Source organism: Chaetodon trifascialis, chromosome 10, assembly GCF_039877785.1.
Source record: "Chaetodon trifascialis isolate fChaTrf1 chromosome 10, fChaTrf1.hap1, whole genome shotgun sequence".
NCBI lineage: Eukaryota > Metazoa > Chordata > Actinopteri > Chaetodontiformes > Chaetodontidae > Chaetodon > Chaetodon trifascialis.
The window spans coordinates 3,774,208-3,798,270 of NC_092065.1; the positions used below are offsets into that span (position 1 = coordinate 3,774,208).

At 42.3% G+C, this 24,063-nt stretch overlaps 4 protein-coding genes across 6 annotated transcripts in view; 1 reads left to right on the top strand and 3 right to left on the bottom strand.

Annotated features, from left to right (window-relative positions):
• Positions 1-7,652, bottom strand: part of pik3c2a (phosphatidylinositol-4-phosphate 3-kinase, catalytic subunit type 2 alpha) — a 44,116-nt gene extending 36,464 nt beyond the window's left edge. Inside the window, exons 1-2 of one of the 2 annotated variants that reach the window (XM_070971338.1) lie at positions 7,551-7,652; positions 1,275-2,517 (exon numbers count right to left, since the gene is read on the bottom strand). In XM_070971338.1, coding sequence (XP_070827439.1) covers positions 1,275-2,435 — 1,161 coding nt within the window. In that variant the 5' untranslated portion in view covers positions 2,436-2,517; positions 7,551-7,652. Of the gene's footprint in view, positions 1-1,274; positions 2,518-7,149; positions 7,202-7,550 lie in introns of those variants that run through there. The other variant, XM_070971339.1, reaches the window with a different exon arrangement.
• LOC139337043 (nucleobindin-2-like) lies at positions 7,427-18,063 on the top strand. Of its 2 annotated transcripts, XM_070971340.1 has the most exons (14): positions 7,427-7,766; positions 9,177-9,289; positions 9,900-10,034; positions 10,363-10,470; positions 10,571-10,703; positions 11,321-11,424; positions 14,457-14,642; positions 14,809-14,899; positions 15,148-15,206; positions 15,325-15,417; positions 15,762-15,851; positions 16,074-16,244; positions 16,494-16,548; positions 16,823-18,063. In XM_070971340.1, exons 3-14 carry the CDS (start codon positions 9,900-9,902, stop codon positions 16,933-16,935), a joined length of 1,338 nt encoding a protein of 445 aa, XP_070827441.1. In that variant the 5' UTR covers positions 7,427-7,766; positions 9,177-9,289; the 3' UTR covers positions 16,936-18,063. The 2 variants fall into 2 exon arrangements, with proteins under 2 accessions (XP_070827441.1, XP_070827442.1); XM_070971341.1 differs by lacking the exons at positions 7,427-7,766; positions 9,177-9,289; positions 9,900-10,034; ... (1 more) ...; positions 10,571-10,703; positions 11,321-11,424 and adding an exon at positions 13,166-13,693.
• On the bottom strand, positions 17,917-22,273 carry LOC139337044 (uncharacterized). The gene is made up of 7 exons (XM_070971342.1): positions 22,096-22,273; positions 21,474-21,598; positions 21,328-21,394; positions 20,102-20,255; positions 19,399-19,541; positions 19,151-19,261; positions 17,917-18,450 (listed from the first exon to the last, which is right to left on the bottom strand). The coding sequence occupies exons 1-7, from the start codon at positions 22,249-22,251 to the stop codon at positions 18,271-18,273; spliced, it is 936 nt and encodes a 311-aa protein (XP_070827443.1). The 5' UTR covers positions 22,252-22,273; the 3' UTR covers positions 17,917-18,270.
• The window catches only part of LOC139337045 (uncharacterized), an 80,113-nt gene continuing 74,224 nt past the window's right edge, over positions 18,175-24,063 (bottom strand). Inside the window, 1 exon segment of the mRNA XM_070971344.1 lies at positions 18,175-18,243. The gene's annotated coding sequence lies outside the window, so the exon portion shown is untranslated.

The following is a 24,063-nucleotide window of genomic DNA, read 5'->3' on the forward strand; positions in this document are numbered from 1 at the left end:
CAATACTGTTTGTATCTTGTACTCTTTCAGCACATGTACGGGGAGGATGTGCATGCCTAGAGTACAAGGGTGACTGTATTCATTTCTACCAACTGCAGAGGCCAGTAATACATATTGAAACATCCTTTAAGAGTTTTTCACTTCTGTCATAATAACTGAAAAGCACTTCTGATGAAGCGTGTAATATCCTTTACTCATTTCAAGGCACATGAATCACAATGCCTGCCTAATCTGACTCTCAAATACTGACTAAAGAGGAAGACACATGGTGACATGATCATGTTTGGCTGGTAGGCCTCAGTATGGTTGTACTGCTGTAGACTAAAATGCTTGTCTTGTCTCATCTCAGAGCTGGCAGCCAAATGACAGATGGTTGTTTAGTTTTAGACAGAAAAAAAAATTAGAGGCAGCAATATCCCATGCCACTCGCCCACAGCACTGTCCCAAATGAAAGTTCTAAATATTCATCACAAGAAATTAGATCACTCTCGTCTCGAATGGCAAAATTAATCACGAAATGCGGTTGAGAGGAAATTGTGGGGTGAGACAGTGGGTAGCTAACCACAGTGAAAAACTTAATTACAGGGAGCAGAAGCAAAGAGGATGTTTAGCTTGTGCTAGTGAATGAATGAAGAGTACACATGCAGTTGTACTCAAGACCTTGATTGGTATTTTGGTTTAAGAAGAAGATCCTCCATCATCTGTTCTGACTACACTATACTCACACTCGCTCATGTTGTAGGAGGTGTGGTTTATTTAGTAATTATGCTGCACACTATGCCATCAATAGTGTGCAAAGATGGATCGCTGTTAGCAAATGGACTTTTCAGTGTGGCACCAGAGTAGCAGGTCGAGGTCATGGACATGGTTAAGGATGGTGGCTGACCAACACTGGAAAAGTCTCAAGGTAGTTAACCCACTAGGTTCAGCTAAACTCTGCAGTGGCTGTGCAGGGAAACAGATGTGACTAATAACATTAATCATGGCTCTGTTTCATTTAATCTCCCAGTTAGCCATGTCATTGAGCCAGCATCTATAATACCAGGGTCCTGGAACTGGCACACTTAAATGCAATGCAGCCATTATTAAAAACCCTGAAAAACTTGCTTTCAAATCTCAAGTTCTTCTTTAATACATTACATATCTATAAGCAACGATTATAAAGTAAGTGTTTAAAGAGTTCTGCTTCATCAGAACTGATGTATAGGTATATTACAAACATTGCTAAATATAATTTTCATTTTTTATACTTTTACATTTTACTGTGATCCTACCTGACTGCTTGGTTTGTGGGTGGAGGTCCCTGGGATGTTAAGCGAATGACTCCTGGTGACAGCCGCTCCTGCTGATGCTCTCCTGTGCTGTGAGCGAACTGACAGCGATGCTTTGGCTTCCATTTGGGGGCTGCTGTTATTACTGTTCCCCTCAGTCTCGAGCACCGCTTCCCAAGGATCCCCGGCTGGAACTCCCGGTACTGTCTGTGCCATGCCTCCTGATGCAGGGGAGGCATCCTCATTCTCACTTTTACGCCTTGTAAGTGGGTCCAGATCCAGCCAGTCAAAGCGGCTGATGCTAGAAGGCTCCATCACTGCTGGCTGTTGGGGCGGTGGCTCGGGGGCCAGAGAAGCTGAGCCCGCTTGAGAGGAATCTAGGTCAGTGCTGGCCGATTTGCCATTCTTCAAGTACTCTGAGGTGCTGGCAATCTTGTCGAACAGTTTGGCCATCTCTGGGTCCACGGCTGGCTGCGAGAACACCATGGCAGCAGCAGGCTGGATGGGAGTGAAGGCCATAAAGGGTGACTGCTGCGCTGGCAGGGCCATGAAGGGTGACAAGGTTGGAGTGAAGCCATTCTGAAATGTTCCTGGTTTAGGGAATGGAGCAGAGGGGAACAATGGGGTAGGCTGATGGGTGGGAGTGGACACACTGGAGCTAGATGGGGCAGAAAGAACAGGTGCCCACTGGCTGCTCTGGAAAGGAGAGGAGCTACAGGCATGGCCTCCAGGGTAGGAGGCGCTGAGGTTAAACCCCAGTAGTGACGAGGGGCGGGACACTTTGCTGTTAGCCCCAAAGTTTTCATCCAGTAGGAGCTTCTCAAGTTCCTCATTGGTCAGCTTGTCCACATCAATATCCCTGAACTTGTCCTCCTCTGCCTGCTTCTTGGCCTCTGGGAAGACAATGAGGTCCTTTTCTGGTCTATTAGTAGAGGGTGAAGGTTGAGGAGCAGTAGTGGTAGATTTCGATGGTTTTGGTTTCGAGAACGATGAGGATGCTGCAGAGGAAGATGAGGGTGTTGAAGCTGAAAGAGTGTGTCTCTTCTCCCTTTGCAATTTTGCTAAAGCCTCTTCCTCCATGCGGAGGGCTTCCTCCTTACCCACAACCCCCTTTGGCTGGGGGACATCCATCTTGAACCCATTACCACTTGATATCTGGGCCATTCTGTCAACTGGAGGGTGCCATGAGTGTGACAGCTTTTAAGTCAGTGTGGCCCGAAGAATTGCGGAGAAAATCTTTAAACACCTAAAAAAAGGGATTAAAAAAGACATTCGTATGAATTACATCAAGAAGTTGTCAGATAGGTTAACAGAAATCTGCAAATCTGCATTCTGACAAATCCAAAGGCCAGAAATATTTAGCTCTGACAAATGCCAGTCGTGCAAAAATCCATCACCATTATCCACCTACACAAATTAAGAGAGCATGTTGCACACAGTCAGAAAACCTTTGAGATCCATTTTTTATTTACTAAATGCAGATTTAGAAGAAGAATCTTTATCCACTATTGCTGTATGTCTGAAATTGCTGTTAATGTAACCTGAGCCATTTTACCCTGCTGCACTGAAAACAAATGAAAGGGTCACTTTTCCTTTCATGTGACAGTTCACAGAGATTACTCCATAAAAAGCTTGTTTGCATGTATCCGGATGTGACAAGAGTAAACAGACTGCATTTATCTAGCACTGTTAAACCAAAGCACTTCACAATGTGCCCCCCCCCCACGCGCGCGCACACACACACACACACACACACACACACACACACACACACACACACACACACACACACACACACACACACACACACACACACACACACACACACACACACACACACACACACACACACACACACACACACACACACACACACACACACGAAAGATGCTGTCCTGGGCATCAAGTGCAACTGGGCTTCAGTGTCCTGCTCCAGGAGCCACAGCTGCCCAAGGTTCAGCATTGTTTGTTAAATGCCAGTTCTTTAACTCCTGCAACCAGGCTTTGATTGCCTATTGATTGGCTGCCATTTGTCACATATGCACAGCCAATAATTACTTGTGCTTGTTTTGGAGTCAAGGGCATCAGTTAGGTCAAATACGGCATGGGTGGGGCTACATTACCAGCATGTTCATGACATTTAAACTGATCAGCTCGCTCACAGTAAGCACATTGCAAGGTGCACCTTGCAATTGTTTAACCAAGCAGCTGTGCTGACCACATACCAAAAAAAGACTAGTTCAAACAATTGCACAAAGTGATTTATAAAAAGGAGGTGACATACGACTCACATCACAGATTGGCATGCAGTTAAATTACAAACTGGTGAGCAGCACAGCAACTAACAATTCATTTTTATTATCAGGTAATCTGCAAATTCTTTCCTACCATTCCAATGTGATGCCAGTTAATACAGTTTGCTTTGTTTGGTATGTTTTCATTGTTTGCATGTACGCTGCTTGAAGCACTCTAATGCTGCTATCTTGGTCAGGGCTCACTTGAAAAAGAGATTTTGTGATCTCAATGGGGCTTACCTATTTAAATAAAGGTATAATAATAACAAAAAATGTTAAACTTTTTTTCCAACAAACCTTTAAACCCAGAATTGATGCCAAACAAGGGCATCTTCCACTCTTGATGATCCTTTTTGTCTATAAAAGGAAGGAGCCAAGAGGATCCTGCATCTACAACATGAGAAAAACATTGCTGCAAAGAGTGTTTTGTGGCCCTAAAATGACACAGCGCCTTCTCAAAGCAACCATTCATTGAACGATCACTGCCCCAGGGTTGAGTGAGTTCCTTCCCTCCCCAGGCGTCACCGGCCTCTCCTGAGCTTCCCCTCCCATTGTGGTGGAGAAGGCTGGCTGTGCTGGGGCTCAGGCTAGCCTAGCACTATTGTGCAGCTGAGGAATTTGGCATGCTAAGCAGCCTGGCGGGTCTCTCTCTCTCTTCCTCTAGCTTTCTCTCACTCTGTTAGCATTATGTTAGCACCATGGCCCAAGATTGTCTTATCAGCTGTGCTAACACCAATGGGCAGTGACAATGTGGGTGCTTTCATTAAGCATTTGACTAGGCGAGCTTGGTGCCAACTTTGCCAAGAAGACAGCTTGGGGACAGAGAATGCATAAAAAGAAAGGTCACTGTCTTCTGACACCTGCTGTCACTGATGGCTTAATTCTGTGCAGAAATGTCACATATTCGGACCGAAGTAGTTCATCTGTGTGTCATTGATTTCACCCAAAGTAAGAATGCATGCTCTGACAGACTGAAGCTCAGTCGTTAAAGTCACTGTTGCATAGTGAAAAGGTCAGAGCCCCGTAAACTGCCAAGTGCTGAAGTTAACACATTGAGTGTGACACTAAACGGCAGCTACTTCCTGATTCTATATGTAAACGCTGGGTCGATCTAAGAAACCATGTGATTAAAGCTCATAAACATTAGTCTTGATTTTATTAACTGTTTCGCACTGTAGATCATTGCAGATTGGGAAGATCATTCCAATACAGTTCAAATTCGAGGAAGGCTGAGAAAAGGACAATGTGTTGTATGCAGTTTTGTCAAAGGAGGTTTGTCAGGCCTCAAGCGACACGAAGGCCACCAAAACCATCGCTAAACACAAAAGATTCTGAATCATGACGGACATCTGGTTTAAGTCCATGTATGGCAACAGGAGAAATTACAAAGACGGAAAATCCCACTTGTAGAAAAAAGCCAACTACAACCAAGAGAAATTCTGCAAACTGTGTTCCACTGCACCGTGGCAAAGGATGGCACAGCCCAGGTATTCAGAAGCTACCTGAGCCATAAGCCTCCAGTGAAAAGATTTAAGGATGCACAGGTCAGAATAACAAATTGGACTCTGGGAGTCTGGAGAATTCACAGATCATTTGCTTGATGGTTTGCCAAACTGCCATCATCATTTTTTTTAACCCTTTAACATACAGTTTACTTTAATTTGACCTTGGTGGCTTTAAAGTTGTAAAAACATCATACTCCACACTGTCTGACAGCATCACATATCTTTAGCAGCTTGTTCCAGATTTTCATTTAAGCTAAAAGATATTTACACTAAGTGAAACATATTCAAACCCTTGACTCCATGTTTTTCATGACAGCATGACTGCATCAAATATAAAACTTATACATATTTTAGATTGATTCTCATAAATGTTTTCCCAGACCCTTACATATTTTGTATCTAGTAAAACTTTTGGATCTACACTAATAGTTCAAAAACAGATCTGCGGATTTGAACGATGTTTAGCTGCACAGCATGGCATAAGGTTGCACTCGTACTTTGAAGAGGTTAAAGGATAGGTCTTATGAATGTGTGCTGCAGTCATTCCTCTTGTTCATATTGGTCCTGAAGATATTTTTTCTTGATGAAGTGATGGGGGACAAAATACAAAAAGAATGCATACCAATGTGTATCCAATACTGGTGTGAGGCTTAAGGAGTATGAGATAGTCAAATCACGTGGATGTCTTCCAAAGTCACAATCTTTTAAGTACAAAAAATTCTTTATTGTGTTACTATCAAGGAAAAACTGTCCAGGGAAACACAAAAGGGAGGGATTTGGGGATTTTGTGCAGGAAAAGACAAACTTTGGAAGATATCTGCTTGATTTGACTAACTCAGACTGCTTCAGATAATCTGTGCAAGACATTTTTGAACAGATAAAGGACTGCCGAATTTGTCCCCCATCTCTTCTATTGAGACTGCATTAAGAAGGGATTAAAAGTTTGTATGAACAGGAGGAATGATTACACCAAGCAAAACCTGTTTCAGTGTTCATAAGGGCACCTGGCTATTGTTTTAAGACGCACCTCAAACACTGCAAATCTATCCTTGAATGTAGGATTTGACTTAATGGGACCTAACGAGTGAGAGTTTTGCTTCCAGCAGCTGTGCAAAAGTGCAGATGTTAGCAATACACTGTGCAGCCGATCAAAGTACAGTTCAGCGTCTTATAAAAGGAAAATAAGTAACCAGGTCAAGTTTATAGATTTGTAAAATATGTTCTGTGGTTGTTGCTTTTTTCTGCACTTTCTGCACATTACATCTATAAAGAGAGATAAAAACAATCAACTGTCAAGACTATTTAAGAAGCCTGAGGGGCTGAAATCTCAAATGTCCACTTGGCCAGCATCCCAAGCACACCATGTAGCTGTGCAACTATGTGTTATTCGGGCAACAATGCTATATTTCTGTGCAACAAATGCATGCAAATAAGCAAAAACCTCCGAACTAACCCTGGCTTTTAAACTGTAAGACCTATAATTGAACACGGATTTGCACATAAGCAGAAGAACATGCAATCACTACACAAGAGGTACCTATTCAGCTTAAGCTACTGCTGTCTTCAGAGCAGCACCTAAAGGACAACTTTTAATTATTCAATCATATAATGCTGTTCTCCTTCTCTATGCTCCAATTAGATTAAAGAAAAAGCTCAACTTTTCCTCGAAAGACTGGGGAAAACATTATGTTCCATCTGAGCCCAAGTGTTATATGGCTAGCGGGGGTGGGGAAGGTTTCATTTTCACGGAACATTTTGGAAGACGTTCAATAGATATTCAACCGAAAAAAACGTTTGTCTTAGTAACATGACCTGGAAGGAGCTAACGCTACAGTATAATTACACGGAGCCGTTTGTAAGTTTTAAATTCATCGCTGCTGACTAACATATCTGTATACAACTCGGCTAGCTAGCTAACCTGTCGGCTGACGTTCACCTGACACTCACCGATACAACAATATGTCGCGAACGTTTGCTTTTCTCACACTGTTCATATCGTAAAATCAGAGCTACCTGGTTGTTAATATGAGACAACACTGACTTTCAACAGATAATAACAGAGTAGTCTAGCTAACTAACCCGGCTGGCCCGATCAAATGTCACCTCCTGATACTTTTGTTAGCAGCAGGAACTTTAACGTTAACTTTTGACTTTGAATGCTAAGTTAGCCGCTAAACCTAACCAACGCAAAATTAGCAAAACACCGTTCGCAGAAACATACAGGAACATACCGACTGGATTTCACTGTACAATGATAACTTCCATTACTGCCCCGTCCTTTGAGAGACAGTGATTTATTAATTTAAAAGTACCCTGGCAACTGCTTTGGTCCTCCCAACTGCCCACAACAAGGAAGAAATGCGGGTTTGGTCACACGGGAGACGGCTGGACACGGAGGTGCCGCAACCGCCGATTTCAGACAACTCGGAGCTCAAACTTTGAGACGCAGACATTTACTGTAAAAAGGTTTAACTTCTTACCTTTTAGCGGTGCGGTGTTTGGAGCCATTTTTCCTGCAGCTGCATTTTTTCCATCTACTTGCACCGAAGGGACGTCAGTTCCTGTTGAGGAGGTTGGATGGACTTTTGGTTGGATAGCGTTCCTGCCTGGCTCGGCCGCTTCGTTGAGGATTCCACGGGGAAGCAGCGCCACCGTGTGGAACGAAGCAGTTAGTGTCGAAGCATGTCGAGTTCAGGGTCAGTTCAGCATGTTTTTGCAGCATTACAGCATCACTTTAAAATGCCGTTCGTTGCATCAGAAAAAACATTCCAAAAACAGACTAATAATATAACACGGACAGGAGTCAATTTGCTGCTTTAAGCACATTCTGATGATAACGCGTGTACTTTTGCATCAGTGACATTTTGAATGCTTGGCTTGTGACAGATTTTTTATTTATTTTTTTTTCTTCTGCTCAGTGAATGATTCTGGATACTTTTTTCAGCACCGGTTTAATGTGCCTAGAAATGTGTGTGGTGTTATTTTTTGCATTCAGAATGATGTGACATATATTTGTGTTTGCAATCTGAAAGCCAGTGTTAATTAGTACACAAATAATTATTTTTGGACCTTAGCGTTAGAGCATGTATTTATCTAATAAATTGATTATTTTCTAATGTATAATCTAATGTATGTACTGCTACACCACTGTTTACATCAACTATTATTACAGGTTTGTTTTTGATGGAACCTGTTCTCAGAATTGTTATCAAGAAGTAGGAGGAAAACGTAAAAACAAGTAATCATTACAAAATAATATTGATGTCTTTGGCTGTGGATATAAACACATCCTTATGCCTTGTGTACTTTGACTTACATGATAAGAGCCACTTGGTCCTGTAGTCCTGTTGGTGGACCACCTATTGGTGTATTAAGTACAATTTTGGAGTAGGCTATATTTCAGAGGGAAATACTGTCCAGCTTACTCTTCTTCACTCTTTGACAGCTACTTATTACAATGCTACTTTTAATAGAGTACTTTTATGTTGTAATATTGCTATTTCCACTTAAAGATCTGAACACTTATCTATGTATGTTTTGTCAATGTATACTTATATGTTTAAATATGAACGAAAGATACTGTAAAGTAGTAATAATCAAGACTAAATAGACAAAATACAAATTGCATATTTTTAGATACACTGTATTTGATTGCCCGTGAATTTTATGAGTTACTGGGCTTTTTTGTCATGTGCAAACTGGTAAACTCGGTGCAGGCACCAATTTCAACCCCAGAGGAATCGGTTCGATTCCATAAGAATGCTTAATATTTTCCTCTGCATTCAGGTAATTTGCTTGCAGCTCATGCTGTCGTGTACATAAGTACAATCAAGCATGTGTAATCCAATTTTGAGCGATGAGTAATGTGCCCTCTCACACCAAACACTAACTCCGCCCTCGCCGGAGGTTGACTGAACGCCACGTACAGTTTGGCTCAACGCACCTTATGCCACGGGTTGACAGTTTGATACGCTTTGACTGACAGGTGGAGCCTTCAATCAGCTCTCAACGCGACTCTTTTGCAAAGAAAGTATACTTTTTCTGTCCAATTAAAATCTCCGGAGGCGGGGCGTTGCCATGGTGAACACAATCTTTTTTCCCTGTAGGTTGTGGCCATAGGAGGCTTCCATTGGTGGTAGGTGACAGCTACAAACAAGCTCCAGGGAAGCTCAGGCACTTTGAGGAGAGACAAGCGTCAGAAGTACGCGTCGGTTTACAAGTAAGTGTTATTTTTCACGAACTGTGGCTTATTATTGCACTTTACTCTATATTCTGAGGCTTGTTTTGGAGCTTTTTCCCACATGTATGGGTTAATGAATTAGCTACCATCCTCACCAAACCATCCTCTGTAAACAACCTGTTGTTTAAATGGCACCGTTAGCCACCGTGTCTGTCATGAGCTGGGAGTTAGAGGTTCACAACGCTCTGCCAAGTAATAAGGGTTTGGTAGAAATTGTTTTAAAGTAAGCAAGCTGAGTCTTTATCCACCAAACGCGTGTGTCCCACTGTGCTTTGCTTATGATAGGGAGTTGCTTTTGAGATTAAGACTAAACCACAAGTGAATATCTTATCTCATGCTGTCTCCGTGAAGTTATGGCTTTTGCAGCGCTTGAGAAATTAAGGGTGTTGTCCTTTGAGAGGATAAAGCACCTGCCTGAAGTGCACTGGTTAGAAACTAGACACCAAGAACATTTTAGATCATTGTGACAGACTTAAGTCTTTCAAACTTTAATCTTTAATTACAATTAAAAAGCTCAGTGGGAGACATACCATATTCATGTAGCGTCACAAAATTGTGATTGATCTCATTTTTTTATGGACCTAAACAGATGGTGAGGGGTAAAGCGTTGGCCCAATGTGGGCTGGTTCTGCTGAGTCTGTGGCTGTGCATTCAGTCTGTGCCCATCAGTGTGGACAAGACCAAAGAAAAACCTCAGGAGGAACTGGAGCCACCGCAGAGCGCTGTGAGTCCCGTGGATGGTGTCATGTACTGGGATATCATATGGAAATCTGGCTCTTATAGCTAATTACATCAAATGCGCCTCAGTCATCCAAAGCAGGGAGCTGTTTGGGCTTACTGTGCTGTTTACTGTTTAACATGGAAAGGACACTTGCTTGTGGGTAAAAGGTTGAGGGCATAATTAAACTCAGAGTATTTTCTCAAAACAAGCAAGATCAATATCAGGTTGTATTCTGTGCTGCCGATCTTGTGCAAGAGTTCTCCATAATGGCTCTAAGTCAAGTGAAATGTAAAATTTGAACATTTCTGATGTGTGCTTTTTTCTTCTTCAGGACACTGGGCTGCACTACGACCGCTACCTCAGGGAAGTCATCGAGTACCTTGAGAAAGACCCCCACTTTAGAGAAATGCTCAAAAATGCCAACATGGATGACATAAAGGTATGTCTGCGCACTCACTAAACATTCCATTATTTTGTAAGCTCTTTGTTGGCGTGGACACTTTGTTTTGAACTCTGGCGTGTTTATTTTCTGCTTGCAGCTTGGTAAACTTTCCAAAGAGCTGGACTTTGTCCACCACAATTTTCGGACTAAGCTGGACGAGCTGAAGAGGGAGGAGATGAACAGGCTGCGGATGCTCATCAAAGCCAAACATGACATCAAAGCGGGGAATGGTCAGTATCCTGCTTATCTTGCTGATGTGTCTCTAACAAACTTGTGTTTCTTGAAGTTGCACAATAAGACGTTTTGTAATACACATCAGCACTTTGGCCATCGTCAAATACAGGATGTGGCTGGTCGACACAGGAACTTGCAATACAGCACCTTCCTCAGCTAATGCTGACTTATAGTGGCCAGTGTGAGCTGCTGAATGAAAGGTTCTATGGAGTTAGATTAAGAATATGTCACTGTTAATGCAAGTGGAGTTGAAGAGCAGAAGTACAGGCTGAACTCATAGCACTTCACCTCTTAAAGACATAGTGATTGGAGATGGTCCAATTTGACAGGCTGTGTAGAGACATTTTAGAGAAGGTGTCCTGTTAAATGCAAAAACAGAAGTTCTAGCTATCTTGCTTTGTGTACATGTACACTTACTTACTCTTACTTTACTCATTTCCACAGTAAATTGAGTTCGAACTCAAGAAGCCAAGCTGGCTTTGTGTTAATTAAAGTATGTACTGATGAACTGCTCCAAATATCTGTTTCATCTTTTAGCTTCAAACAATTTCAAAACATTTGATGTTGCTGCTTTACAGTTCAACAAACCTTTTGGTTATTCCTCTCCTTGCAGACCGGGCAGTGGACCACCAGGCCCTGCTGAAACAGTTTGAGCACCTCAACCACCTGAACCCTGACACTTTCGAGGTGGAGGACCTGGACCGCCTCATCAAATCGGTACGGGCAGAGGTGAAAAGCACACCTGAGCTCTGTTAACTAAATAGATCTCTTGTAGATCTGACTCAGCAGCTTTAGTTGCGGCTCCTCGCTTGTATAAAAGTTGACAAAAATGGCAAAAATTCATCAGCTGAAATATTTGACACAGCCAAAATAAATAAGTAATTTCAGAGGAATAAGTGTTGAAATCTGTGGGAATATTGACTGTCAAGTAGTGTAAGAACCAGTAGGTTATCAAAGATACAGATTTCTACGTTTTTTCGTATTTTTTTCTCTTAGAGCCTTGGATGAATAAGGCTCTTTAGCTTCTACCGACCATGTTCCTCTGCACTGTTTGTGTGTACTTTACTGCTGCTGCTTATATGTAACAGCATCACAGTCATACCTATAATCACAGTAAGGAACACCTTGCCTCATATTAATGCTATAATTAGGATGGATGAGCCTGTAGAGAATACAGGTGTGAAACAGCCATGTTTCTCATTCACTCTTTTCTGCTTTCTCACACGTCAGCTCTATTAACCAATTTGGCTTCTCTTAAATTTAGATGTAAGAACTTCACTCACAGCTTCATGGCTGGTTTTGAGAGAGTGACATGTTTCCTGCCAAGAAGAAAGTAAAAGGGGAAGTCAGCTCACTGGGTTTGCATGTCTCTCTCTGGTTTTACAGTGGAGTTACACTCAAATGCATGCAAATCCAAATACATTATGCAGGTGCTGTTTTGTTTGGTTTTTATAGTGCCATTTATCTGCTATTTATGTCTTATGACTGCTTGGTCAAATGCATACGATGCTGATAAATGTGATAATGCTGATGCTTTCTGACATAGGCTCAACTGAAAACAGTACAAAGACAATACATTTAATGTTTTAAACAGGTTCATCAGAAACAGGTCATAGTATTGTGATGGCGTATAAAAGGGGGACTGTGAGCATCATGGGAAGGGATGGAAGATGGACGCAGATGAGTTTGAACGCAGCAGCTGGAAGGAACCGAGGAGGAAAAAGCAGAGAAGCGATGATAGTGAGATCCAAAGAGAAATCCACTCGGCTGGAATAAAACTGATTGCGAGCAAAGACAAATGTGGCGTTCAACCGGACAAACATCAAGTCCTGAGTTGGTCAAACTTGCCAATGTCAATCTAGTTGATGTTAAGAGAAGTGGATTAATCAATGCTGGATGTGTGGCACAGACTCAGCTGAAGAACGATTTGGAAATAATCAATTTGGTTACCAAGTGTAATGTTTCCTGTTGAACAGAAGAGTTCCAGTAAAGGGTGTTGTTGATGGAGTACATGGTATCGTATATGGTCAATGAAGGAGATTTAAAGAATGTAACCGAGCTGTTGACAGTTTGTTCAGGATGAGTGATGGAGATCTGGGAAAGAAAAGACCCAAGAAGGACGGGAGAGCAAATCAGATGGGAGGCATGAATATTGTTTCTGTAAGGACGAGATTAAGTTCTTAGTATTTCTGCTAATCTGAGGATAGAAATTGTTGTTCATGCTGTGAGAAAGGTTTCGGATATGGGAACTGGAGAGGAAGTTTAGGGGCTATGAGAGTCTTCCAGGTCCCTTCAGAGCTTCGACTGAGTTTTATTAGAGAATGAGATCGGTGGTGGCAAGGAACTTTCCTTTATTTTATTTTTTTTTTTAGATCGGCTGATAACAAGGACATAAAAAACAATAATGTAACGCGACAGCTGGTGGCGACAATGCTCCGCCCGGGTACAACTCGCCATTAAAAGAAGACAGAACAAGAAGAGAGAGCGGCTTCCTCGAAAGGCTCCGCTCACAGCCAGGATGGGGCGAGGATCACCTCTGAATCACAAGTTGCGAGAGCAGATAATCCAGCAGTTTCAAAACAACGTTTCTCAACGCACTATTGCAAAGAATTTAGGGATTTCACCATCTACAATCCACAATATCATCAAAAGGTTCAGAGAGTCCGGAGAAATCTCCGCGCGTAAAGGGCAAGGCCGAAAACCGACACTGAACGCCTGCGACCTTCGCTCCCTCAGGCAGCACTGCATCAAGAACCGGCACGGCTGGATCAAGGACATCGCCTCATGGGCTCGGGAGCACTTCGGGAAGCCGCTGTCGGTGAACACGGTCCGCCGCTGCCTCTGCAAATGCAAGTTAAGACTGTACCATGCGAGGCGAAAGCCGTACATCGACAACATCCAGAAGCGCCGCCGGCTCCTCTGGGCCCGAGCTCACCTGGGATGGACCGACGCAAAGTGGAGGAGGATGCTGTGGTCTGATGCGGAGGTGATGCATCAGGGTTTTATCGCTTTATCTGGGACGGATGACAGGGCGTTGTTTCACGCTGTGAGGCATTTAATGTTGCTTGCCATGCATGTAATTGTCATGAGAAAACCTTGGTATGTTGAGTATTTGGGTGGGACTGCAGATAACAATTATTTTCATTGTCAGTTATTTTCTCAATTAATCGATTAGTTGCTCAACTAATCGATTAATTGTTTGGTCAACAAAATGTCAGAAAATGTCCATCAGTGTTTCCCAAAGCCCAAGATGATGTCCTCAAATGTCTTGTTCTATCCACAACCAAAGGATATTCAATTTCAGTCATGAAACTGGAAAAAATTCACATTTAAGAAGCTGGAATCACAGAATTTAGACTTTTCTTAAGAAATCATTTTTGTTTCAAGATATTTGGCTCTTAATATAATAGTTCAAAACAAATCAATTAATCTACTAGTCGATGCAGCACTATATTTGGGTTCTCTCCCTCAAAGTTGCTCTCCAGAAGGGCTGGAGTGTATCAAGGTGTCTGTGTCTTTCTGTTTGTTAAACCCATTCTGTTGAGTCTGCTGGTGTGTGTGGTATTTTGTATTGGGTGAATTTCCCTTTGACTTTTCTCATGTATTTCCCAACATTGCGAGTCATTGCTGAGCAGTTGGTTAGTTGTTCTGTGAAATGCAGAGGCTCCATGGACTCCATGGAAGTGAGTGTACCTGTGCAATCTGTACACCCCAGGTGTGAATTTCCCCTTCTCAACTTTCATGTGTAGGCAACCAAAGACCTGGAGAACTTTGACAAAGGCCGGCACGACGAGTTCAAAAGGTATGAGATGATGAAGGAGCACGAGAGGAGGGAACGTCTGAAGACCATGAACGAGGAGGATCGCAAGAAGGAGGAGCAGCACTACGAGGAGTTGAAAAAGAAGCACGCTGACCATCCAAAAGTGAACCACCCTGTAAGACTCTTGCTGTGATGAAGCTCACACAAGCTCATTTAGAAAGCGGCATTAGGAAGAAATCACTCTTACTACTTTTGTTATTCTCAGTTAAAGTCTGATTTATGAGTTGGTGGAGTTGTTTGCAGGGCTTACTGACATGGCACGTGTGTGTTGGTGTCTTTAGGGCAGTGAAGACCAGCTGAAGGAGGTGTGGCAGGAGACAGACGGTTTGGACCCAGATGACTTCGATCCCAAGACCTTCTTTAAAATACACGGTAAGCAGAGATCATGTATGTGTCCAAAGATCCAAGAGTGATGAATGACTCTGAGAAGTTTCTGCTGTTACCTCTCTTAAATATACGGCCAGTTCTGAATCCAGCACCGAGCTGTGATTCCATCTAGCGACAAAAGTCTTCAAAAGTGATCTACTCAGCACCGCATAGCTTAACATGTCCCTGCTTGGGACAAATGCGTGTATGGATGAAGTGATGTGTTTATTCCAGCCATCTGTTTTGTGTTGCAGACAGCAACGGAGACGGCTTCTTCGACGAGAGCGAGCTTGAAGCTCTCTTCACTAAGGAGGTATTTATGTTGCTGCATTTACGTCTGCCTGCCCTGATGCTCTGCATGCTTTAGGCTAATGTTATCTATAAATGAAGAAGCCTGTGAGGAATAATTTGTATCCATGTGCGTCTTCAAGCTGGAGAAGGTGTACAACTCCGAAAACGAAGAAGATGACATGGTGGAGATGGAGGAAGAGAGACTGCGAATGAGAGAGCATGTAATGAATGAGGTGAGCCGCCACCGTAACAGATAATGTCTGTTAGTAAAGGTGTACTATGCAGGAATTGTTTGAATGGCCCCTTGACCACAGTCACCTGCATAAGGCAGCGTACCTGACTATCTGTGGGAAATAAGTGATGATTAACATTTTAGAATGTGTTTAATGTGAGAGGGATTGTACACAAACTTGTGCAGAGACTATCAATGGTGCAAGATGGGGAAAACTAAGGCTAAGGCTGTAGCTGGAGTTGAAAGGTCAAGGCTTCCTCCTGGGCAGTTGTAGCCAGTGATTAATCTTAAAGCCATTTTTCGGCCCTGGTGTTGACTAAAGCAGCTTCACGTGTTAATGTGCAGGTAGACACCAATAAAGACAGACTCGTGTCGCTGAATGAATTCATGGCAGCCACAAGGAAGGAGGATTTCCTGGAAAAAGATGAGTGGGAGGTAAGAGCAAGATTTTAAAGAAAAGGATAGATGCAGAGATGTGAGGTTTCTCTTGAGAAGATGATGTTGACCTGGTCATTCTCATCATCACTTGGGGAGCTACTCCCTCTAGAAACCGGCTGCTGAAATGATAAAATAAATCTCTATAAATGATGTTTTGCTTTATCATCAAAAATGTATCCTGTTAAGTTCCTCACCTCCTATCATCGCCTGCGTCCACAGACGTTAGATCAGAACCCCCCGTACACTGAGGAAGAACTGAAAGAGTTTGAACAGCAACTGGCCAACGAGGAAAACGACATCAACCAGAAGTCGGCCGATCTGCAGAAACGGAGGGAAGAGCTGGAAAGGAAAGAGGAAGAACTCAATGCTCAGAAACTGGGGCTACAGCAGGTGAATTAAAAGAAGAGCTATGTGCAATCAGGATTTCTTCTGTCGATAGTCTGCACGCACTTGAAAGGTGCAATAAGTGGAGTAATATCCACACAGTAACCCACACTAATAATTTCTGATTGAAACCAAGATACTGTTTTTATCGTGGCTCCAGGGATATGAAGGCATGTCGAACTGTAACTGAAAGTGTAATTTTATCCAGTTTATTTTGTGATTCTCTAACGTTTTCCGTCTTGTTTGTCTGCTCAGGCAGTAGAAGAAATGGAAAGATTAAAAGCCCAAAGTGCAAATGCTGAGGTCAAACGTAAGTATCACACTGCAGTGATTGTTGTTTAAATTCAGTCGAATGAAGGAGCGTTGATGCAGAACACAGATTGTACGGCAGTTAAAGAGGTCCTCCTGTCAGTTACAGCTGCACTTTTAAAGAGTGAGGGGACTCACACGAGACATTAAAGAAGAATCAAAGCAGCAGAGGACAGAAGATCCTGGTTTTTAGTTCCTACTATGAGTTCATCATTAGTACCACAGTCACATAAATTCAGTTAACCAGTTTGTGCCCATGTGACTCTCTGTTGTAGAGCCGAGAGCTGCTGCAGCTGAAAGTGAATCTGCACGAGTTGTACCAGAAAACAGTCAACCACAGCCCCCCAGTCACCAGCAGCAAGACGTGCCAGTGCCAGGACACTCTTAGCAGGCCTCAATACTATGAGTGCTGTACGAATGCCAGTGAGCGTGCACGTGTGTTTGCCTTGCAATCATTCCAATTTTCTGTATTTTGTTTGGGATTTTCCAAAAAAAAAACAAAACTATGCTTCAATTTTAAGGGCAAATCTGATTTTGGGCTTCAGATTTTGGGCCCATTTGGCCTGCTCCAGCTGCATAAATCAGACTTGAAATGTGGAGCTGGTCCAGTTTTCTTTGTGGACAGTTGGCCCCTTTGTTTGTGTCATTTTGGTCTTTTATCACAACAAGGACTCACAAGTTCTTCATGGGAAGAGCTCTGCAGTGCAGTGGGGCGGGCTCCGGGCCTGATAAATGAATATTTTGTATAGTGCACACTGTAGTGTACTGTCACTAATGGACTCAAAGAGCAAATACTTTGGAGGAATATATCAGCACATTTACTTCAAAGGGCATGTTCAGATTTGTCTTATGGATTAGTTTTAAAATGTGACACCGACCTGTGTTCTGAGATATGCTATCAATCAATACGTCCTCCAATACCTTTGAATTGAATTGTTTTATTAGTTCTTCAGAGGACTGAAGAAGTTACCCACGAGTTGTTTTTTTAATTAATACTCTTACAGTTGTCTTTCTAGCTCGTCTCCTTTGGACCAGATGATTGAAGAACTTATTTAGTTTACAGATAGTGACATATATATATTTAAACTTTTAATTTAATAGAACTGTGCTGGTGAATAATGTGTGCTTTCTGAAGTGGCTGTCTGTGTTCAGTATGTTTGTGTGTCAGTGCTTGTGTCATTTTGCCATGATAGAATATTTTTAATTTATTTATTTTCGACATCACTGTAAGTGAAACTGGAGCAGGTTGAACTTGACCTTGACGCTTTGAGTGGAGATGAAAGAGCTGAATTAAACTCCAAAAGGAGTGACAGGGTGGAAACTTAATGCAACAGATAAGGGATAGAATATCAAAGAGCATTAATCTTTTGAAGGATTGAAATACATTTGTTGTTTTTATTTATTTTTTTTATGTCCCTTTCAACAAGCAGTCCAATCTCTCCATGACCCAACATCCCGAATTCATTAAACTGTTGTGCAAGGTTTGAATGTGGACAATAAAGTGAATGAGCTTGCACATGTGAGGTTTGCGTCCCTTCTTTTTGTCACACCCGTTGGCTCACTGCTTATCTTAAAAACACAATCATACTCAAACCACAATTGACCACAATGTCAAAACATGATGAAACCCAAAGTGACGTATTTGCCATTTTGGCAAAAGTAATTGATAAAACTACTTTGCAGGCATGTCCTTAACCTCATGAGTGAACTGATGGGTCATAAGTCAGTTCCGTCCATACGTCTCATTGAAGCGTTCCAACATGTAGGTGCCTGATCTAATTGGCGGGTATTTGTTGGAGCCATCACAGCAGGTGATCAGGGCATCATCATCTGGCTGCACGAAGAAAGCCAGAGACTGACGCGTGCTGGAGTCTCCAGCAGGGGGCAGCATGACTCTGTGGAGCTGAGGGACAGAATAACCGCAATGAGTAGCCTTCACATTACTGCACATAAATCCTTTTGTTGGTGTCACTTCATGAATCCAAACTGAATTTAACTGTTGTTCAAGTGGTTCATGTGTGTAAAGACACTCGTCTCATGTCTTGTACGTCAAAACTGTTGTTTTTGTTAAAGACACGAGGCACCATAGTGATGGAAAATCAAGGTTTAAAAAAAAAAGGGATAAAAGGCCAAACAACATCACAAATTACATAAATAAGAAAACCACCCATGCAAAAAGGTTACATATTATTATATCCTGTATAATAATAAAGATAACATACAAAATACACTCATTTAGACCCTTCCAGACCCACATTCATCCTTGTACATTCAAATTCACATCATGTAACAGTTGTGCCAAAAAAATTGATTTTTGAAATCTTTTATTATCCCTATTTCTAGTATCCAACAGCTTATGAATTATTCATTGTACTCTGATATAACCTGATGTTTTATTGATGGATTTCTGTCAGTTATTCGGCTGTAAATTCATTTATTAATCCTTCATTGTATTGTATTTTCAGGGTTTGTAATTCTGCCTCAATATCATTCAAGCAAAAAGAATCTCCTGGAAACCAGTTAGACCTTGAATATGTTCTGGTGAGCATGTACACACTTTTTGCCGATGAGAGACATATCTGGAAAACCTCCTCTCAACTCACCACAGAGATAAATTGATCGCTGGTCCAGCGCTGCAACAAGTCAGCGATGTTGATGAGGACCGCTCCGGGGATGCTGGGAGCGCAGATGTATTCACCTGAGTGTGCACGCACCTGTAGGTTAACAAGCATCAGGTGGACTCCATGCCTGAAGATTTCTTTATGCAGTTGCAATCCCAAGACATCTGTCCATTTTAAAAGTGGAAAATGTTTGTAATTTGTCTTGCATCCAGAGAGGTGAAGATGTTTACCTGCAGACCGTCTGAGCCCTGAAACAACAGGGTGATGGTGCCATAGTCTGAATGCTCTCCACACCGCACCTGGCCCTCCTTCACTTTCTCACTGTTTACTGATGGGTAGTACAGAGACCGCAGCGTTGTGCCATTCTTATCCCCTACAGGAGTCAAAATAGCTCTGTCAAAGCGAGCCTTGTACAATAGCATCATGGAGTTTAGACCGGGCTTAAGACTCAGTACTGGGAGCTTTAAGCTGAACAAAAAGGTACTTTAAGCTTTGTTTTCAGCCTCGTTCCAATGCATTTTCCAGTTTTTAAATTGTTTATTTGTCGTACTAAGAAGGAGAAACTTCTTAGAAAGTTTGTCAGAAAGATTCAAATTCAGAATCGTGAAATTCTGAGATATGTGGGTTTCATTGGATAGGAAGGGTAAGCAAAATTGTAATCTATACAGGAACTAATAACTAAAGCTGTCAGACATATCTAATGAGTAAAAAGTATAATATTTTCCTACTCAAGTAAAGTACAAGTACCTTGAATTTGTCTTAGGTATAAAGCACTGCTGAACGAGAGTTGGGATGTGCCTGAAAAGGTCTGCACATGCTCAGAATACCTCATGCAGACAAACAGAGATCTATTTCTATCAGCTGATCTCGACTCATTGACTCTCTCACAGCCTGCTCCACAGGAGAGGCGTGAGTGCGCTGCTTCATACATACTTCCCATGAAACGGTGTGTACTCAGGAACACCTCGGGGTCCAGATCCAGACTGTGGGCCAACACCTTCATCACCCGCACACTCAGCTCTCTACAGCGCAGGAAGAAAGACGTCTGGATCTCCCGGAACTCTGATAGAGCACCCGATGGCCATTTCTATAGCAGAGGAGCACAGAATTAGAGTCTGACTGATCCTGGATTTCTGTGGCGGAGACTGACCATTTGAAAGCTAACAGATCTGCTACCAATTTATCAGCTGCTATTCATTTTTAAGATAAAAACATCTTTGTTCAGGAGATAAGAATGAAAATTTGGCCTGAGCAGGACAAACAAAGTCCAGTGGACACGAAATGGGGACACTGTTTCTAAATGACCTCAATTTAAAGGATCAATCTGGCTACAAAAAGAACAGAACAGAACTTTGTTTGCTAAAATCCATCTGTGTGGAGTAACGTGTACTTTGACCTCCAAGCGGATAACCTGTAGAATAAAAAGGAATCAATCCGCCAATATGTTATAGAGTCAAACAACAAACCCTAAAGCAGGGATGGAAGAAGTATTCAGATCCTTGAGTGGAAGTACTAAATCCACACCATGAAATTAGTCCTAAAATAGTAAAAGTCCTGCATTCAAAACCTCAAGTAAAAGCATCATCAGCATAATTTACTTAAAATACAAAAAATAAAAGTACTGATATGATGTCCTGGAGTAGTATTATTATTGTTGCATTTCACTGCAGCAGAGGTTTAAAATAATTTTAACTGCTTTAAATACAATCGGTTCGTTTAATCTACAGCAATGCATCATATTCTACAAGAACATCATATGTTTGTCCTGTGAGAACTACACATCTTCTAACAAGTCAGCTTGTCCGGAGCTCCTAAAATTTTTTCTTTTCCCTGTTTTCTGAGGATACATCTTCCAGTTTCTTTAAAATATTTTATTTATCTTAAGAATTTAGACATGTGGTGGCGTTCACTGGACCGGATGGGTCTGAGAATGTGTCTGAAAAGTAACGAGTAACTAAAGCTGTCAAACAAATGTTGTAGGATAGAAAAGTACAGTACTTGCCTCTGAGGCGTAGTGGAGTATAAGTATCAAGCTGTATAAAATGGAGACACTCAAGTCAAGTACAAATACTTTAAATACTTATATTCCACCACTGTCCTGATGCAGGCCTGTTGTGTAGAATGCTACATAAAGCCAAAGGCTGACAGAGAATCATTACTATGTCGGGGTGAAGTGAAGTGAGGTTGAAGGACTCCTTCAGGTCTCCAGGCCGGCGTGGATTCAACCTGAAAAGCAGTTATTCGCACTTAAAACGTGTAAATTGTGCAGATGAGAAGTGTGTTGTGCTCATGATCTTCATCCTACCACTCAGCCTCCATTGACACCCAGCCGTGGTTCGGACTGCTGGCAAAGCTTTTCCTGCTGAACGGTTGCTTCAACTCATCTGGCTGCAGGAAGAACTTCTTGGATACGGCCATAACGCGATCCACCTATATCCAAAAGCGCAGGAGAAAGGGCGCATTCCACTTCACGCACTTTCAACAAACAAGACGATACTGTTCAGGTTACGTTTACACGTAGGGAAAACGCATATGTTTGGCCTCTCGTTACACGCAAACGGAGTTTTTTTTTTCACGATAATTTTTAAAAACTCTGGCCAACGTGGAGATTTCTGAAAACGCCGGTTATGTGTTGGTTAAACTGGGTAAACTGGGTTAAACGGCGATTGAGGTTCCAAAACGTCACAACATGCAACTGAAAATACTTAACGTCATGTGAGCGACCTATGTTTACACTCGCGCCCGTAGGTTTGGCATAGTTATGATGACGCTCGAAGGCGAATTTTAGCCGGGTTCATGTACACGACAACATTTTTGAAAACGATGTTGTGTGCACGATGTTATTTTTGAAAACGGAGGGAACAAAACATCCGTTTTCCAATATACCCTGCTACGTATTGTATGCTCAGTGTATTTGCTTTTCTCACCTCCTCCGGAGTGATCCCAGTGTTCCTCAGAAACACGAAACCAACTTCTGTAAAAGCTGTTTTCAGCTCTTTGCTCAACTTGCGCATCTGCTCGTCAGCGAGTTGGTCTTTCTCACTGAGGCTGTATGCGCTAAAGTCTACCACCGGGATGCTCATCTTTAAAACGCAAAGTGTATCTGCAAGAAGCTCAACGCAGAGCTGCAGGATATCTCCCACCTCAGACAGCGCGTAAGGTTTTTAGTTTCAGTCTATGGGTTTCAGTCTGGTGTCACGTGACCTATCCACCCAATAGAAACAGAGTTCTTCATGGTCCAAAACTGCACAACAATCGATTGTCTTGTCACCTTTGGATCATGCTTGCAGGTGTGCTGTGGAGGTGGCAGCTGGCACACAGTTATCACCATCATTTTAATGTCGCACTTCAGCCAGTTGAGGTAGTTTCTGTGCTGGATCTGGACGGTCTGGAATCTCGTTGGTGGAGTCGCACCTGAGAGGATGTTTGATCTGGAGAAAGAATGGAGCATCTCCTTCGCCGGATGCGGTTTTATGGGGATTTATTATGTTGGTGCCACCAGCTGTATCCAGGGCTGGGTTTTACTAGGGGCAATGTGGGCAACCACCCAGGGCGCAATCTATGCGTCCTCAAAAGAAAAAAAAAAAAAAAAAACTCCCCAGGTTTTTTAGACTAGAGCTCATTTCCATGTCAAGTTAGTGGAGTGGGCGCTGGGGCGCCCTTATTGTCACGTCAACTTGCTGCTGAGAGTCATACAGGTTGTGTGTGTCAGAAGAGGCAAGGAGATCAACTTGACTGCAGAGGTTTGGATCAAAGCAAGAGCAACCAAATAGCAAATATTTTGGCTGTATTATGGCATACATGTGGCATTTTGGCTTTCTTTTGGCATTAGGAAAGCCCTTTGGTTTATATGTGGTATGATCAGGGTTATCCATAATAGATAAAAAGGCGCCAGCGATATATGGCTGAGTAATGGCATATGTCCGGTTAACCAAAAGACTGGGCAAGAGCGGGATTATAAGAACAGGGATGGTATGTTTATGGCAAGCCAGAAGAATGGGCAAAGAGCGGGAACAGTTGATTCCATATATGGATGTGTTTTGGATGTGTTTTGGCATATTTCTGTACAGCCAAAACACTGCACAAAGAGCGGGAATTTCTACAAAGAGGAGAACGACACTTCATTTTAAAAGCTGACAAATCAACACTGGGGTATGTACTGTATATTGAAGTATTATAAATGCATAATTAGTTAAAGTTAATTGTAGAATGAGATTTCTTTCATTGCCTCATTGAAATACCAGGTAAAATTGAAGTTTTCCATAAGGTTAGTATTGTTATATTAGCCTAACTAACTGAAACGGTAGGCTGTGTGGTGGCTAATAACTGAGCTAACTGGTAGCAAACTTGATTCTTGTTAAACAGGCACACCCAGCCCATTCGATGTAACTACATTATCGATGTTATAACACAGAGAGAACTTAATAGAAAGGAACAGAGAAGTAGAATTCATTGTTTCCTAAGGGCAGCGAGCTAGCTAGCACTACTCATTAATTTCTCCGCTCCGCTCCGTCTCCGACGCGATTTTCTTGCCCACTGCATGCATCTCCGCTGCGTCTCCGGAGTCCAGCAGGTGGAGATCCGAGATCACAAGATCACATGCGCAGTACGTGACAGGGGGGCCGTTTCACAAAGGAGGTTCAACAAACTCCGAGTCAAATCCTGAAGCTCGAGTTGATCTAGCCTGAGATAGGAAACTCAGAGTTTCCGGTTTCAGAACAGGTGATTTAGGTTAGTTCAATCAAATCAGAGTAAGTTAACTCAGAGTTAAGCGTGACTACAAAAAGCCAACATCAATGGAGCCCCGATTCGACGAGTCACCATGGCAACGGGGAAGAGGAGGGCTGTTTTTTTTTTTTTTTTAACCGCACTAGAGCTAGAAATCTTAATGCGCT

What these genes read in the sequence shown, in the direction of transcription:
- LOC139337043 (XM_070971340.1), top strand. Translation starts at nt 9,900, where the DNA reads ATGGTGAGGGGTAAAGCGTTGGCCCAATGTGGGCTGGTTCTGCTGAGT. An exon ending in TGACATCAAAGCGGGGAATG is followed by an intron (nt 10,704 to 11,320) that starts GTCAGTATCCTG and finishes CTCTCCTTGCAG; the next exon opens with ACCGGGCAGTGGACCACCAG. An exon ending in AAGCTCTCTTCACTAAGGAG is followed by an intron (nt 15,207 to 15,324) that starts GTATTTATGTTG and finishes TGCGTCTTCAAG; the next exon opens with CTGGAGAAGGTGTACAACTC.
- LOC139337044 (XM_070971342.1), bottom strand. Translation starts at nt 22,251, where the DNA reads ATGAGCATCCCGGTGGTAGACTTTAGCGCATACAGCCTCAGTGAGAAA. An exon ending in CTGGGATCACTCCGGAGGAG is followed by an intron (nt 21,599 to 22,095) that starts GTGAGAAAAGCA and finishes TTTTGGATATAG; the next exon opens with GTGGATCGCGTTATGGCCGT. An exon ending in GCGATCAATTTATCTCTGTG is followed by an intron (nt 18,451 to 19,150) that starts GTGAGTTGAGAG and finishes TCTGTCCCTCAG; the next exon opens with CTCCACAGAGTCATGCTGCC.